At 46.2% G+C, this 15,688-nt stretch overlaps 1 protein-coding gene across 1 annotated transcript in view; it reads right to left on the reverse strand.

Moving 5' to 3' along the window:
- Positions 1–20: 20 nt before the first annotated feature.
- CDH15 (cadherin 15) overlaps positions 21–15,688 on the reverse strand; it is a 30,847-nt gene continuing 15,179 nt past the window's right edge. Inside the window, exons 2-14 of the mRNA XM_074223046.1 lie at positions 11,670–11,822; positions 10,586–10,741; positions 10,038–10,182; positions 8,914–9,074; positions 7,425–7,553; positions 6,159–6,344; positions 5,312–5,565; positions 4,907–5,049; positions 4,075–4,311; positions 3,169–3,408; positions 2,787–2,923; positions 1,811–1,978; positions 21–979 (exon numbers count right to left, since the gene is read on the reverse strand). Coding sequence (XP_074079147.1) covers positions 779–979; positions 1,811–1,978; positions 2,787–2,923; positions 3,169–3,408; positions 4,075–4,311; positions 4,907–5,049; positions 5,312–5,565; positions 6,159–6,344; positions 7,425–7,553; positions 8,914–9,074; positions 10,038–10,182; positions 10,586–10,741; positions 11,670–11,807 — 2,295 coding nt within the window. The 5' untranslated portion in view covers positions 11,808–11,822 and the 3' untranslated portion in view covers positions 21–778. The remainder of the gene's footprint in view (positions 980–1,810; positions 1,979–2,786; positions 2,924–3,168; positions 3,409–4,074; positions 4,312–4,906; positions 5,050–5,311; positions 5,566–6,158; positions 6,345–7,424; positions 7,554–8,913; positions 9,075–10,037; positions 10,183–10,585; positions 10,742–11,669; positions 11,823–15,688) is intronic.

Here is a 15,688-nt window from a genome sequence, read left to right on the forward strand (position 1 = left end):
TTATATAGAAATGTCTTTAAGATTGTTTTTATTTCAAACTGCATCATGCAGCTAATTTCTCTTATACAAAACATTGCAACAGAGCTGGGCAAACACTTGTGGGGGGTGGGGAGTGGGGGAATTTCACAGAAAGGTCTGAGCCATGCCGGGGGGTGAGGGAGGAGTTGGTGGAGGGAGGGTATGACCAGGCAGCCAGGAAGGAGGCCTGGCCTGGTTCAGTTAGCTGGCACTTCCCCAATCAAGGGACAGAGCTTAGTCACTAGATTTTCATCATTTTTCTTGACTTTGGGATAACTCTCCTGTTGCTCCTAGAAGTTTAACCCAATAGCACCATGGAGCTTTTCCTTCTTCAGGAACATATGGGGTACCACATAGCACCCCTGATCTTTTAAGAATAAGGCAGGTCCAACCCGATGCATGGATATGGAATAGATCAGGACTTTCTCTTAAGGGAAGTTGACTGGTCCCCTGGTCTCTCCCTGTTCCCCTGCAGAGTGAGGCAAAGGGCTCTCCCCCGATAGCTGGCCCTCTGGCTTGGTCCAAGGAGGCCATGGTGACCGACAGGTTGCTTTTCCTCCCTGTTCTGGGACTTCTCTAGGACACCCCAACTAGGTCTAAGCAGGGAGGATGAAGGAGAAGGCTCCCCCGGCTCTCAGGAACCCCCCCCCCGGGATGGATAGTGGAGAGGAACGTCTGAGCCCCATTTGTGGCTCTGCTCTTTCTCCTCTCCATTCTCGCCTTTCTGCCCCTCGCTCCACCCCCAAGACCTCCCTGGCCCTCAGTGCTGCCCGTACATGTCTGCCAGCCGAGTGAATCTGGGACCCCAGTCTCTGAGGTAATCATAGTCCTGGTCCTCATCTCCCAAGCTGGAGAGGATGGAGCTGAGTGTTCCTGCCAGAGAACCTTCTCCCTCATAGTCATAGATGAGTGCTGTGTCGTAGGGTGGGACACTGGGGTCGTTGTCAGCGGCTTCAAGACCCTGGTGGCACAGATGAGACAGGAAAATTAGGGTTAAGCCTCAGGGATCTGGTGGATGGATGCCCCAGAGCCAAGGACCAAGGGATTAAAAATCCATCCAAAAATTGGCTTAAGGAAAATAATTTGCAAGTCAAAGATAGACACAAGAGGAACCATGAAGGGTGTGATATTTCCCCTACTTTCTGGTCTCAGGATCCCTTTGTGCTCTTAAAAGTTATTGGGGTTTTGTTTATGTGGGTTGATCTAGTGATATTCATTGTATTAGAGATGAAAATAGCTTTGACCTTGCAGGCCCTCTGGGAGGGTCCTGGAGACCCCGGAAATCAATCCCTGGACAACACAAAGAACAACTAAGATAGTGTATCTGAAAACCAAAATGAAGTAATTTTTGCATTCTGTGTTGTTCAGTGTTATCATTGTTGCTGCGTGCCCTTTCTTCAAGATCACAAAAATCCAACAGCAGCATTGGGATAGAGAGGAGGTCTTGGGGAAACTGAGGCAGTGGCCACAGGATCTATGAGGATTATCCATCAGAGAAGGTATAAAATATGACACTGATGGTTCTGTGAAAAGGAGGAGGACACTAAGGGACAGTCTCTTGATTTGGGGAAAAGGTAGGTAATGGGAAACTCTGCCTAGGAGTTTTACAAGATTGTGTCCAGCCATTGCCTAAGAAGAAAGGGAATTTTTTCCACTCATCCCCTTTCTTTTGGGTGTGGCTGAGAATTGGAGTCAGAATGATAGGGAGATTAAGAGGAGGTGAGAGTCCCAGAGAGACCGGGAGGGTCCTCAAGGCCAGGTCCGGCTTAATAGTCACCAGGAGAACACTTACATCACTGATGAAGTCAGCAATATCCGAGGGGCTGGTGGGTAGGACCCGGGAGGGCTGTGGAGGTACCCAGTGATAGGGTGTGTCCTTGCGCAGAGGCTGTCTCCCCCGAAAAGAAGTCTGAGGCACCAGCTCTGCAGGGTGGCGAAGCTGGTTTATGTCATAGGCATCCTGGAGCATAGGACAAATGGCCACAATTTAAGCAACTTCCTCCCCTTTTCCTAGTCCCATCAGAGCTGCTCACTGAAAGCCAGAGATCAACCTACTGTGGTTTCCTTTTCTTACCAGTCTTCTGGGCAAGGGGGAGTCAGATCCTAGTAACCCACAAATGGGATCACCAAACCTTGAAAAATTAAGTGGTAGCTATATGGGACTCTTCGTTTTGGTTTCCCGTAATCCATTTCCTCAGGTAGGTAAAGTCTGTGTAAAGCTCCTTCCAGTTCTATATCCCAGTAATGGGTGTTTCCCATCAAAGGGTGGATATGGGTACCAATATGGCAGCAGGACCCATTCCTTCTGCAACCTTCCCGACATGCACCCTGCTTTGTAGTAACATCCAAAGTCTTAGTACACCTGGGTGCAGCCCTAGCTAGGGTAACAGAGGTCCATGTCTTGGGGGTCTCTAGCCCCATGGGCCAGATTTTCTAGATTTTTGACCTTGTTAGAGTGGTATTTCCCAGAGGAAATAATTTATACGGCTATTTCTTATTATTATTATCATCATTATTATTATCAGGGTATTTGGAATCTTGTTATCATACCTCTCCCCAGGTTGAGTTCTTGGGAGATAGCCTAACACCATCTAGTCTTCCATCTTTGTCCTTGAATCTCTGTCCCTTCCCAAACCTAAAGTGATGTCCCTTCCCTCGTTTTAATTGTCTCCAGGCCTCCCCCTCCCCCCGTGTTCACCCGGGCCTCATTCCTCCTTCCCTGACCCACTTCCTCTCCTTCCAGTGCGTCTCCTTCCACCTTTTCTCACCTGGTCCTCCTCTCCACCTCCCTGCTCATCATAGTTGAGGATATTGTCCCGAACATCATCCTGTAGCCCGTCCAGTAGCCCCTTCTCCCGGACTCGCTGGCGAAAGCGCTCAAAGATGGCCACCAGCAAGATGAGCACTATCCCCAGGGGAAGAAACTCCAATAGGTATGGGGGGGAGAACAAAGGGGGTCCTGAATGGGGAGTACAGGGGGTCTTTGAGTGTCCTAGGAATCTGCAAGGTGTGTGGGAGAAATAAACGGGGAGCCCTCACTGGGGCATCTGGGGGTGGGGTCTGGGTGACACAGGATTCCCTAGGAGGAGCTGGGGGCGAGGATTCAAGGGAGACCTTAAATGAGGAGCATGGTAGGGGAAGAGAACTTACAGAGTAGAAGGATGACGCTAACCAGGACGATGACTAGTGCCAACAGGCTGATGCCCGCCCCGCCAGCCAGAAGGGCAGCTGCCCCAGGAGTGCAGACCCCGGCCTCCCCACAGCGACACACGGTCACATTGAGTAGCTGCTCCAGCTGCTGGGGGGGCTGCCCTGAGTCTTGGAGCAAGAGGGCCAGACTGTACAGACCCTCCTGAGCCTCTGTCTGCAAGCGTAGCCAGGCGTGAGTCACTGTGAGGAGAGGAGGCTATTGGAGGAGGGGAGAGAGAGAGAAAGAACCCCCCTGCACCCTAACCCTGCACCTGCCTCTTCTCCACTCTTCATCTCTTCTTTCTTTTCTGTTGCCCAGTCCCTACCCCCCACCCCTCTTAGAGCTTTCTGGTTTGTCCCAATTCCCTATCTCACCCTCCTTTAGAGTTGGGTTCCAATCCTAGCTCCCCAAGATTATTTACCTTGAGGGAATAGTTTTCCTTTTTTCAGACTCTCAAGAATGGTTTGATCATCATCACCATCAATACAAGCTCTTATAGAGCCCCTACCAGAGGTTGTCCATTATAACAGCTGATACATGGCGTTTGGGGTTTTGCAAAGTGATGCCTACCCACTGCTTCATTTGCTCCTCAGCAACTCTGAGTCAGGTGCCATTTTTAGTTCCATTTTGCAGGTGAGATCACTGAGACTCAGGGAGGTCAAGTGATCTAACTAGGACACACAGCAAATAAATGTCTGAGGCGGGATTAAAACTAAGTCTTACTGACCCCAAAGCCTTAGATATAGCCACTTTAATTTCTCCTTTTTTTTTTTTTTTTTTTTTTTTACCACTTAATCCCTATGATTTATAGTATCCTGACTCCTGAACTCTTTGGTTTAACTTTAGGAAGAAGGTTGGGTTCTCACCATTGAGCTGACTGATGCTCCAATTTCTTGCCAGTTCTGGGGAGTTGGGGCTCAGTTGGAAGTGGAAGGGGGCCCCATGTGGGGGCAAGTCTTCATCAGTAGCAGTGAGGATGAGGCCAGACCCCTGACCAGGGTCACTGCACAGAGTACCGGTTGGTGAGGCCAGAACTGGTGCATGGTCATTGACCTCCAGAATCTCTATGGAGAGGGTGCCTGTGGCTGTGCGAGCTGGGGAGGCTGGTGGTATAGGAAGGGAGAGACTACATGTCATTTTTGGACCTACTGACCTGATCTAGACCTCTGTCTATAGTCCCAGGACACTATTGTGAGCTACAGAGAACTTGGTGCTTGGGAAGGGGTTGGGGCAAATCTGCTTTTCCTATGGGCAATGGTTATCAAACACCTACTACTCATCCTGGCTGGTGGAGAGGGCATTTTTGTTTAGGAAGGGTTCAGAATAGATGGCCTCAAGAGATGCTGTGGTCTCACAGTGTACCATGTCATGGAGAATCTCAACTAGATGATCCTATAGAGTTCCTTCTAGCCCTGTCATTCCATGACACTCCCAATGGGCATCAATGAATTCAGATTAGAGCATCAAGTCTTGGCAGCTGAAAGGTCCCATCTTCCTTGGGACCTGGGACCCTTAGACCTGAGACTTTCTATATCTCCACCCCACATCTAGACGTCCACTTAGGAATATGCATATTACATTTGAAATTCATGGTTATGACCATCAAGAGTGATCTCTGTCCATTGCCCCTCAAGTCTATAGTTTTCCACAGGGTAGGGGAACATCATGGCTTCACCTCCCCACCCACCATCCCCTCACCATCATCACTGGCCAGGATGATGGCCCTGTACCAGCCATCTTTGAGGAAGGGTGAGGCTGGGTTGATGGCACGTTTTGTCTGGATCCGACCAGTGGAACGTTCTACTTGAAGCCAGTCCTCAGGGTCATAGTCTTTGAAGTAACTGAGGTAAGAGAGGGAGGGATCAGATGTTGGTGTACCTGGGCTCACACGTAGCCCACTCAATCACATACATCAACAAAAACTTAGATTCCTTTCCATGCAGATACATCCACACACCTGCTTTGTGGGATGGTACCATAGATCCTACCATTCAGGACACGGGACAGAAGCCCTTTGCCTCTTTTCCAGACCACAGAAGAACTTTACAATCTTGGAACCCCGAGGAGGTTTGGGGGAGTGACTGAAACCTCCCTTGCTCTCACCTGATAATCTGATGTTGTTGAGTGTCTGGGTCTCGGGCAAAGAAGGTGGTGACGATAGTCCCTGGAGTGGCCCCCTCAGCCACGCTAGCCCGAAGAGGATTGGTGTGGAAGACGGGAGGCTCATTCACATCCTGCACCTCTACAGTCACTGTGGCTAAGCCTCGAGCAGCCTTTGGGGCAGTCCCTAGCAGGGGGGCCTCATTCTGCACTGCCACTCGAAGCCGGTACTGCTCCCTGTTCTCATGGTCCAAGGGCTATGGAAACCAAAGGGGTTGGACTGGTGACATCAAAAGCCTCCATCTCCTTCCCCCTTCCCTCCCTTTCCCCAAATTCTGGGAACATTTGTGAGCCTTGGGGTCTAGTTTTATTTAGGGCCATGACAGATTTTTTTCCCCCTCATAAAACACTAATAGCCCCAAATTAGAAAAAAAATCAGCAAAAACCTTACTTTCTGGCTAATAGAACAGAAGGTACAGATTCTGTGATGGAGACAGAGAGGTTTTCCCCTCTCCCACTTCCTCAGGCCATCTTCCCCTAGTATAAACTCCTTGAGAGTAGACTTCCCATACCCAGTGTCATAGTGGAGGGTTTTATTTTATTATTTTATTAAGATAAATACACATTGATTAATTAGAAGGCATGATAGTTTGCTGGGATGAAAGATAGGTTTCCTAGGGAAAGTGGTGATGAGACAGTTCCTAGCAAGGAGCCTGGAGTTCAGGTTCTAAAAGTGGTTCTGTAATGAGGCAAAGCCCATTGCCCATCCACCCCCAGGGAGATTAGTGAAAATTGGAAGATCTTCCCATCTCCCCGGACATAACACAGTCTACGTCCTGGCCGTGCTCACCTTCACCACAGACAGGATACCATCATTGGTCTTGGGGTCTGTACGAATGGCGAACTGCCCACTGGGATCTCCCTCCAGGATGGTGAACTTGGCCACCCAGTTGGGAGAGCCAGGAAGGTCCTTGTCTTGAACTTCCAGCCTTCCCACATCTATGCCACTTACAGCCTCATCGGCTCTCATGGAGACCTAGGAGAGATGCCACAATGCCCAGTGACTACCCAGGAAGTATAGGACTTTGGTGTGGAAAGGTAGTCTGATGGATGTGATCCTTCCAGGGACTGAATTTTGTCTTATAGCTTGATGACTCTGGGAAAGTCATCCTTTCCAGGCTTTAATTTCTTCATCTTAAAAAAATGAAGATTGTAAAAACAGCACTTGAACCCTGATGGAGTTGTTATAAGGGAAGTGCTTTGTGAACTCTGTGTGAATATGAGTGACTCTTGTCACTCCTGGTTCCATAGGAGGCCGGTCATCTTTAGATGTCATTCATCTCTGTAGCTGGCTCTAATGAACCTCTCTCCAGAACTACAGTCCTGTGTCACCTGCTGCCTATTAGACATTTCAAAACGGAGGTCCCTGAGGCATCTCAAACACAACCTTTCCAATTAAAGTCCATGACTTTAATACTCAAATCCATTCCCATACCATCCAGGGAGCTGCCATTTTGCAGGTCACCCCAGATCATAACTCATACCTTCCTCTTACTACACTCTTACTAACCTAGCTAATCATTTGCTAAAGCTTCTATCCCTATCACTTCTCACCAATGAGACCCTTCCTTTCCATTCACACAGCTCCCATCCTCGTTTAGGCCCTTCTTACTTCCCAAAGGAACTATCCCAATGGCTTCCTATTTGTTCCTCCTGCCTCTAGCCTCTCCCCTTTCCAATCTAGTCCTGGTTTTAGCACCAAAGAGATTCTGCATATAGACATTATTCATATCGTCTTAGAAATACTTGCAGACACCCTATTAGACTGAAAATTCCTTGAGGGCAGGGGCTGTATTTGCCTTTGTCTCTCCAACTCTGAGCATATAGTTTACTTAATCAATGCTTATTGATTGACTGACCCACCTGGCCACTCTCAACCATGAAACATGTCCCACCCATGACCAACAGCTAAATGGTTTAAAGACTTATGGAAGAGAAGTCTTTGGTGCTAAGACCAGGACTGGCTATAAGAGTGGAGCAGAACCTGAAATTCCCATGGTGGAGCAGCTGGGGTAAGTGTGGAGTTTGGGGAGGGAGTGAAGAAAAGGGGCAATACCTCCTCCCTGATGAATTCTGGGGCATTGTCATTGACATCGTCCACGTAGATGATAGCAGTGGCAGTGTTGGTGAGTCCATCCCCAGACATATCAGCCACCTGCAGTGTTAGGTTATAAATTCCAACCACCTGGGGCAGAGGGAAAGACATAGAGATGAAGGTACAACTTAGCTGAAGAAAGTCATCAGTCATCTGGGGAGTAGTTCTCTCATCTACCTGACTGGTAGGGCCAGGGTAATGGCTGGCTTGCAGAATGAGGAAGGGGATAAAGAATTCTGGAGAGAGTTCTCAGAACTTCAGGATCAGGGGCTGAAAACCTGGTGTACCCTAGACTGGGGACCTTCATGGAGGACTAATTCCAAGGGCTGAGATTCTGGATGGAGCAGGTAGAAGGAAACTTCAGAGTTCAAAGTTGATCATCATTTGCTACTCCAAACTCCCTCCCCTTCCTACCTGGTACATATGTACTTGGTGGTAGCATCTCAGAAGGAGGGCTGATTCCTGACTGGATCGCTGCTAGGGAGGAGAAGTAACAAACCTCCACAGTTTAGCCTGCTCCCCAATGTTTTTGTAAGGCAAAGAGGTTAAGTGACTTACCCAAGGCCACACAGCTAGGTAATTATTAAGTGTCTGAGGTCGGATTTGAACTCAGGTCCTCCTGACTCCAGGGCTGGTGCTCTATCCACTGCACCACCTAGCTGACCCCAAACCTTTTTTTATTTTTTAAACAATAGCAAATGAAAAAGTCCCCTCTTCTCCCCTCTGCCCCAAACTAGAAGAGGCCACAGCTCCCATCTCCTCTACCAGTGTACGCCTTCTCAAACTGGCAGTGGGATAGAGTAATGGACTTTGTTTCAGGAACACCTGAGTTAAGTCAACCTCACTTATTAGCTGTATAATCCTGGGCAAGTCACTTAATCTCTCTTCCCCTCTATTTCCTTATCTGTAAAATGGGAATAATAATGATACCTAGCCCAGAGTTGTCATAAGAATTAGATGACATATGTAAAACTATTTATAAAACTCACGACTCAGTTTAAGTGCCATTATTACTATTATTATCATTATTTGGAAGAGCTCCCAGGATCATTTCAACAATCCTTGGAATAGCGAAGTTGTTCAGTCATGCCCAACACTTTGTGACTCTATTTGGAGTTATCTTGGCAGAGAGACTTGAGTGGTTTAGTGGTTTCCTTCCCCAATTCATTTTACAGATGAGGAAACTGAGGCAAACAGGGTGAAGTGATTTGCCCAGGGTCACACCAAATTTGAATGGATAAAGGCCTGGTGCTCTATCCACTGACCCACCTGGCTACCAAAGGGTTAGGCTACTGCCATTTTTCTTCTTACAGAGCAGGGATACCTCTCTCCTTATCTCTTCTGTGTAGGATTACAGTGATACACAGGCAAATGCTCAGGTGCCTGGTAGTGAGAATAGCATCCCTGTGCCCACTCCTAGCTGATCCATCATGGTCCAAGGGACCCTCACCTCTCTATCCAGACCCACTTGCACCGTTCGGATCTCCCCTGTAAGTTCATTGATGCTGAAATGCTCCGTCTCGCCCTGGTCCAGAATCGAATATCTCAAGGCTGCATTGTCTGTCTCTGGGTCATCAGCATCGGTGGCTTCAGCCTTTGTGACATAGGTACCTGGGAAGGACAGACAGACAGACCAAGTTCCAGTGGCCTTGCTCTATAGGTGGAACAATGACCTCAAATATTCGCAGTTGAAAGCTCATTTACTCAGCATCCCCAGTAACTGAGGCACAAATAGATTTACTGGAGCAGACCAAAAAAGTCTGGGTAGCTAATTTGGAGGAGCCCAAAATGAAGAGGGAAGGTTGTTGGGGATGTCCCAATGTCAACCAGGGGATATCCAGGATGCAACAGCCAAGGTTGATGATTTGAACAAATAGGGATTAGTTCAATGTTTTCCAACCGTCAAAAGCCTATTAGAACCAATGTCACAGATAGGCGAGGAAGGGAAATTCCATTTCAATAAAGAAATCATCCAATATCCAACATAAACAGTAGCTAGTGATGAGATTAGTTCTAGTGTGGGAATCAAACAACAGATCTTGTTATATTTGCATAAGTCATCACTGCCCAGTGCATTGTGATAAGCTTGGAGGTAGAAAGATCATCATCTTTATTGCTAAGAGTTTAGCCCCTTTGCTATAATCACACTGCAGGTAGTTTATTTTCCAAAGCTTGAATAAAGTTGTAGTTTTTTAAAATGCATTCTGCTTTTGTGTCTTTGCTTTTTTAAAATTTTTATTTATTTAAGGCAATGGAGTTAAGTGGCTTGCCCAAGGCCACACAGCTAGATAATTATTAAGTGTCTGAGGTCAAATTTGAACTCAGGTCCTCCTGACTCCAGGGTCGGTGCTCTTTTGTGTCTTTGTAAACATTTATAAGTTTTGGAAACTTCAAATAAAATATGGTTATTTATCTAGGAGGTCTCTGGTCTAATTTTAATGACCCCCATTTACTTAAAGTCCTTCAAAGAAACTTCTAAGATTTGGGGGAACCAGGGGGATCACAGTCTACCCAGGATCTTTTTCTAGTATCACAAGGAACATTCTTAGGTAGAGGAGGAATGATCAGCCTCACCTGGGATAGCTCCCTCTAGTACGTGCCCGGTGAATACTTCCTGTTGGAAAACTGGCCTGTTGTCATTCTGATCCACCACCACAATCTCCAGGTCAGTCGGCTCCTCCAGGGTGGACCCTCCCAGATCCAGGGCAAAGGCTTTTAGCTAAGGGAGAAGAGAGCTAGGGCTGGCATCATGGGTACTCCCTCTGAGTAGCCACATGGATAGTGCAATGAGTTTGGGACATAAATTCAGAGACCTGGCTTCTGAGGTTAGCTGCTCTGTCCCTTACTGGGTGGTTTTGGGAAGGTCACTTGAACCACACAGTCATGGGAGTCTCATCTGTATAAAGGAGGAAAATATACTTCTCTCTATATATGGATGGGCTCTAGGTAGGGCTGACTTTGGGCTGTCACTCTGGCCAAGTGTCTCAGGTGTGACTTTTCTGTTGAGTCCACCAACAGGTTGAGTGCTGGGAAGGACCCTGACAGGGATGGGAGCTTGTAGTGGATTGAGCAATGGGGGTTGGGTTAGGCTAGAACAAGCTCCTCTTGCCAGTAGCCCCTACCCTAAAGTGGTCAGTCTTCTCTCGGTCCAATGTAGCATTGAGGAACACCTTCCCGGTGTATTTATCGATGGAGAAGATTCCAAAAGGCTCTTCATCTACCCCGGGACCCTTGATGCTGTAGATGACGCCACCCAGCTGTTGTTTATCTGACTTGATCTGCTCCAGGAGAGAAGACGGACAGGTAAGAGAAGCATTATAATATAGCGGAATGTCTGGAGTCAGGGCAAATTCAAATCTTCCTTTTACTCCCTACAAGACCTTGGACAAGTCACTTAAACCTTGCTGAACCTCATTCTCTTCATCTGTAAAGTATTAGCATTGGATGACATTTTAAGGTCCCTTCTAACTCCAAATCTGAGCTCAGGGATGTGGGGACTAACCTGTGGGGGTTCCATCTTTCCTCGTGGTTTCCTCTTGGTAAAGAAGTATTTGTATGAATTTGTATATATTCTCTGATCTCTGCCCGAGGATCCTAGTGAGTAGGGACTATTATCACCTGGTGAATATGTGACTCATCTTCACCTGGTGAAATCCTTTCCATACTTCAGGGTTGCCTCTTCCATTAAGCCTTCCCTGTCTAAAGTATTCTGCCCCTCCTAAACCTTGAACATTTTGGATTCTCCTGTGCCCCTATCACATTCTCCTTTGTAATATACCTATTTATTAGTGAGTCTCTTCTCTCCTTTTCCCATTAGACCTTAAGGTCCTTGAGAGGAAGGTATATATTATTTATTTCATCTTTGTCTCCCTAGGACCTAGCGTGCTGTCTTACATGAAGTAGGTTCTTAAATGTTTCCTGATGAGAAATAGGGTGACTGGCCCCCCTTATCAGCCCTCTCCTCCTCCTCCCCCACTTTGCCCCCCATTTGTTTAGGGATTCTGGGTAGAAGTTTCTAGCTTCTATTGGGAAAGTCACAGATGGAGGCCTTGGGAGGAGGCAGGGATGCAGGTGGGAATTGCCCTTGAGATTTGGCGGGCATTCGAACTTCTGTGTAGGGCTGTTTCATTTTCCTCTCCTGTACACATGGAGGGTCCTGACATCCCTTCTGTCCCCTGCCCCAAACCCCTGAGTGCCCCTACCAACCTGCACTAGAGTGTAGGGAATCCGCTTGTGGTTCTCAGACACACTGATGGGTGGGATGACCCAGGCTCTCCGAACTCGATTCAGCCCCGTTGGACGTCGCCAGAGATAAAGGGGGTTAGAAGGCATAGTCATCCCCATGGAGAGGCCGAGACCCTGGAGTCAGGAAATGGAAAGCATGGGTGCCACGATCCGATACCCACTCCCCAGCATAGCCACTGGTTTCACCCTTACCCCGTGTTTTCCCTTAAAGGGAAATTAGCTAGGGATAGTCTCCTAGGCTTAGAGAAGACCCCAGAGTTGAAAACTGGGTAGTGAGTGAAGCCTTAGCCAGTGGCACAGGAGTGAGCTTGATGGGAGATTAAGATCTAAATGGGATGACAAGTTCTGAGTCAGGTGGAAGCATCTCCAAAAAAGTGTGATGGACCATGGCTAGGGCATAATGGAAAGAACACTGGATTTCGCTTTCGAAAACCTTAGTCCAAGCGAAGTGACTGCCAGCTACTAGGGAGGCAAGATGCAGGGTTGGGTCAGAAACAGAAATTGGAGGGAAGGCAAGGAATTTGATACAGATTATACACACACAGTTATACAAAACATTTCCATACTAGTCATGTTGCAAAAGAAAACAGACCAACTTTCTCTCATCTCCCAATAGTAAAGTTTTTAAAAAGTATGCTTCAATCTGCTTTCAAAATCTGTCGATTCTTTTTCTAGATATGGCAGCATTTTTCATCGCTTTGGAACTATTCTGTATCATTGTCTTAAGTGAGAAGAGCTAAGTCTTTCACAATGGATCATCATACAATGTTTCTGTTACCCTGTGCACTACTCTCCTGGCTCTGCTTAATTAATTCACTTTTCTTCAGTTCATGTAAATCTTTCCAGGTTTTTCTGAAATCCTCCTGCTTATCATTTCTTATAGAATAGTAGTAACCCATCACAGTTATGTCCCACAACTTGTTCAGTCATCCTCCAATGGATGAGCATCCCCTCAACTTCCAATTCTTTGCCATCACAAAAGAAGCTTCTAAAACATTTTTGTACATTTGGGTCCTTTTTTTCTGTTTTGTGATCTCTTTGGGATACAGATCTAGCAGTGATAATGGCTGGACCAAAGGGTATGCAAATTTTTATTCCTTTTGGGCATAATTCCAAATTACTCTCCAGAATGGTTGTATCAGTTCACAATTTCACCAACGGTGCATTTGTGCATGACTAACTTTGAAAAAACTTCTAAATGGATGTTTTCACTTCTCTTTTCATTCTCTTCTTCTAAATTCTGTGCAATCTGGATTTTGACCTTATTTAACCAAAACAGTATTCTTTTAATTGCCAAATCCAATGGCTTTTTCTCTGTGTCCTTGACTTCTCTGCAGCTTTTAACATTATCAGTGTTAAAAGATTTTGAGGGGCAGCTAGGTGGCACAGTGGATAGAGCACCAGCCCTGGAGTCAGGAGTACCTGAGTTCAAATCTGACCTCAGACACTTGGTAATTACCTAGCTGTGTGGCCTTGGGCAAGCCACTTAACTCCACTGCCTTGCAAAAAAAAAAAGGCTAAAAGATTTTGAACATTGTTTATCAAAATTAAAAGATAAATTTTCCTCTTTTCAATTTTTGTGAGCTATTCCCTCCTAGTTCTCCTGTGTGTCTGCTTCTTCTCAGGCTTTCTTGCCAGATCTTTGTCCAGTTCACTGCCACTAACTATAGCTGTCCCCTGATCCCATGGGTTTGTCCTTGGTCCTCCCCTCCCCTCCCCTCCTCCCCTCCCCTCCCCTCCTCCCCTCTCCTCTCCTCCTCTCCTCTCTCCTCTCCTCTCCTCTCTGCTTGGTGATGTCAATAGCTCCCAGAGATCCAATAACCATCATCATCATGTTGATGATTCCCTATTTATCCATCCCTAACTTCTGTCCTGACCTCCAGGCTCACATTTCCAATTACCTATTACACATCTCACACTGGCAATCTCGTGGATATCTTATACTCAAAACTGAGCTTGTTACGGTGGGGCAATGGAGCACGAACCCAAAGTCTGGGACTAAGTTTAGCATCTTATTACTGCTCCCTTAAGGGGTGTCTAGGAAAGAAAAAATTAAAATGATAATAGCAACAATAATACTAACTCACTCCTATCACCCCTTCCTAATTCCTCTGTTACGACTGAGGGCGTGACCATCTCCCCAGGCACCTAATTCACGACCAGAGGGTCATTCTGGGCTCCTTTCTCTTTCTCACCCCGCCATATCCAATCTAACCCCAGGTCCTGTTGATGTTATCTCTGAAGTATCTCCCAGGAGCACCCCCCTCTCTCCCGATACCACCTCCTCCTGTGCAAGTCCTCACCAGCTCACGCTTAGACTACTGCCAGAACTTTCTGGATGATCCTTTCTGCCTCAAGTCTCTCCCCACTCTATTTCAGCTGAAAGCCAGCTGTCGAATGGATCTTCCTAAAGCACAGACCTGAGAAGATCAGCCCCAACCCCCATTCACTCAAGTGGCTCCTCATCATCTGGAATCTAAACATCTCTAGTTGACTTTTCAGATCTTTTACAGCCCGGCTCCCTCCTACTTTTCCAATGCATTCTAGACCTTGCTCTTCTTGTGCTTGGTGATGCAATGACTCCAGTCTCCTTGCTGCTCCTCAAACACGACCCATCTCCTGAGATTGTCTTTCCACTGGCTCCCATGCCTAGAATTCACTCCCTCTTCATCTCTGCTTCCTGACTTCCTTGAAGACTCAGCTCCAATCTCACGTTTTTCTTTTTTTGGTTTTGCAAGGAAATGGGGTTAAGGGACTTGCCCAGGATCATACAGCTAGGTCATTATTAAGTGTTTGAGGCCAGTTTTGAACTCAGGTCCTCCTGACTCCAGAGCTGGTGCTTTATCCACTGCGCCACCTAGCTGCCCCCAGTCTCACTTTTTTCAAGAGACCTTTTCCAGTCTCTTTCACCATTTGTGTCTTTCTACATATCACCACCATCAACACTGTATAATATATGCAGAGTTGTTTGCATATTGTGACTCCAATGAGATGTCCAATAGGTAACTGGAAATGTGAGCCGGAGGTGAGGAGAGAAGTTTGGGATGGATAAATAGAGAATCATCAACATGATGGTGCTGATCCTTGAATCTTTGGGAGCTACTGACATCACCAAGCAAGCTAGGATAGATAGTATGGATTGAGTACCTACTGTGTGCTGGCTGCTGTGAACTGCTCAGGTCATGCTTGGTTGATAGTAAACTTTGTAAATCATAAAATGCTATAAACTATTGTAATAGAAACACTTACTTTATATAATTTATATAAGCTATTATATAGTTTAAATGTTAAAACAAATTTAAAAAGTTTTCATTTAAGTTTTAATCCATTTAAAATTTTTAAATATTTAAAACATATATTTTAAAAATATATAATTTTATATATGTTTATAATTATTATCTCATTAATTGTCACAAGAACTCCCAATACTAATGATACCATAATAATTGGTATTATTTTTATGAATAATGATACCAATGAGAGCTAGTATTTATATAATTTGTGCTAAACACTTCTAAAATAGCTCATTTGATCCTCCTGAGAAACTTGAGAAGCAGATGATATTATTCTCAATTTACAGATAAGGAAAGTGAGGTGAACAAAGTCAGACAACTAGTGTTTGAGGCTCCATTTGAATCCAGGTCTCCCTAACTGGAGTCCCAGCGCTCTATCCAAAGCTACCAAATGTGAGTTATTATTATGGTAGGTACTATTATTTTAATTTTTTTCCTTCCTAGACACCCTTTAAAGGAACAGTAATAAGATGATAAACTCCTTCCTATGCTTTGAGTTCATGCTCCATTGGCTCCTGGGAAGCCCCACCATGAATGAGGCTCTCCCTGAAATGCTACGTCTATAACATCCATTTCTTGCTGCACTCAAATGTTCACTATACAGAAACTACAACCCCCCCCCCCCCAGGGGGTTGGGGTTGTACTTGGGGCTCTACCTGTGTGAGGAGCCTCAAATTCCCCTAAGGA

Source organism: Macrotis lagotis, chromosome 1 (genome assembly GCF_037893015.1).
Source record: "Macrotis lagotis isolate mMagLag1 chromosome 1, bilby.v1.9.chrom.fasta, whole genome shotgun sequence".
Taxonomy (NCBI): domain Eukaryota; kingdom Metazoa; phylum Chordata; class Mammalia; order Peramelemorphia; family Peramelidae; genus Macrotis; species Macrotis lagotis.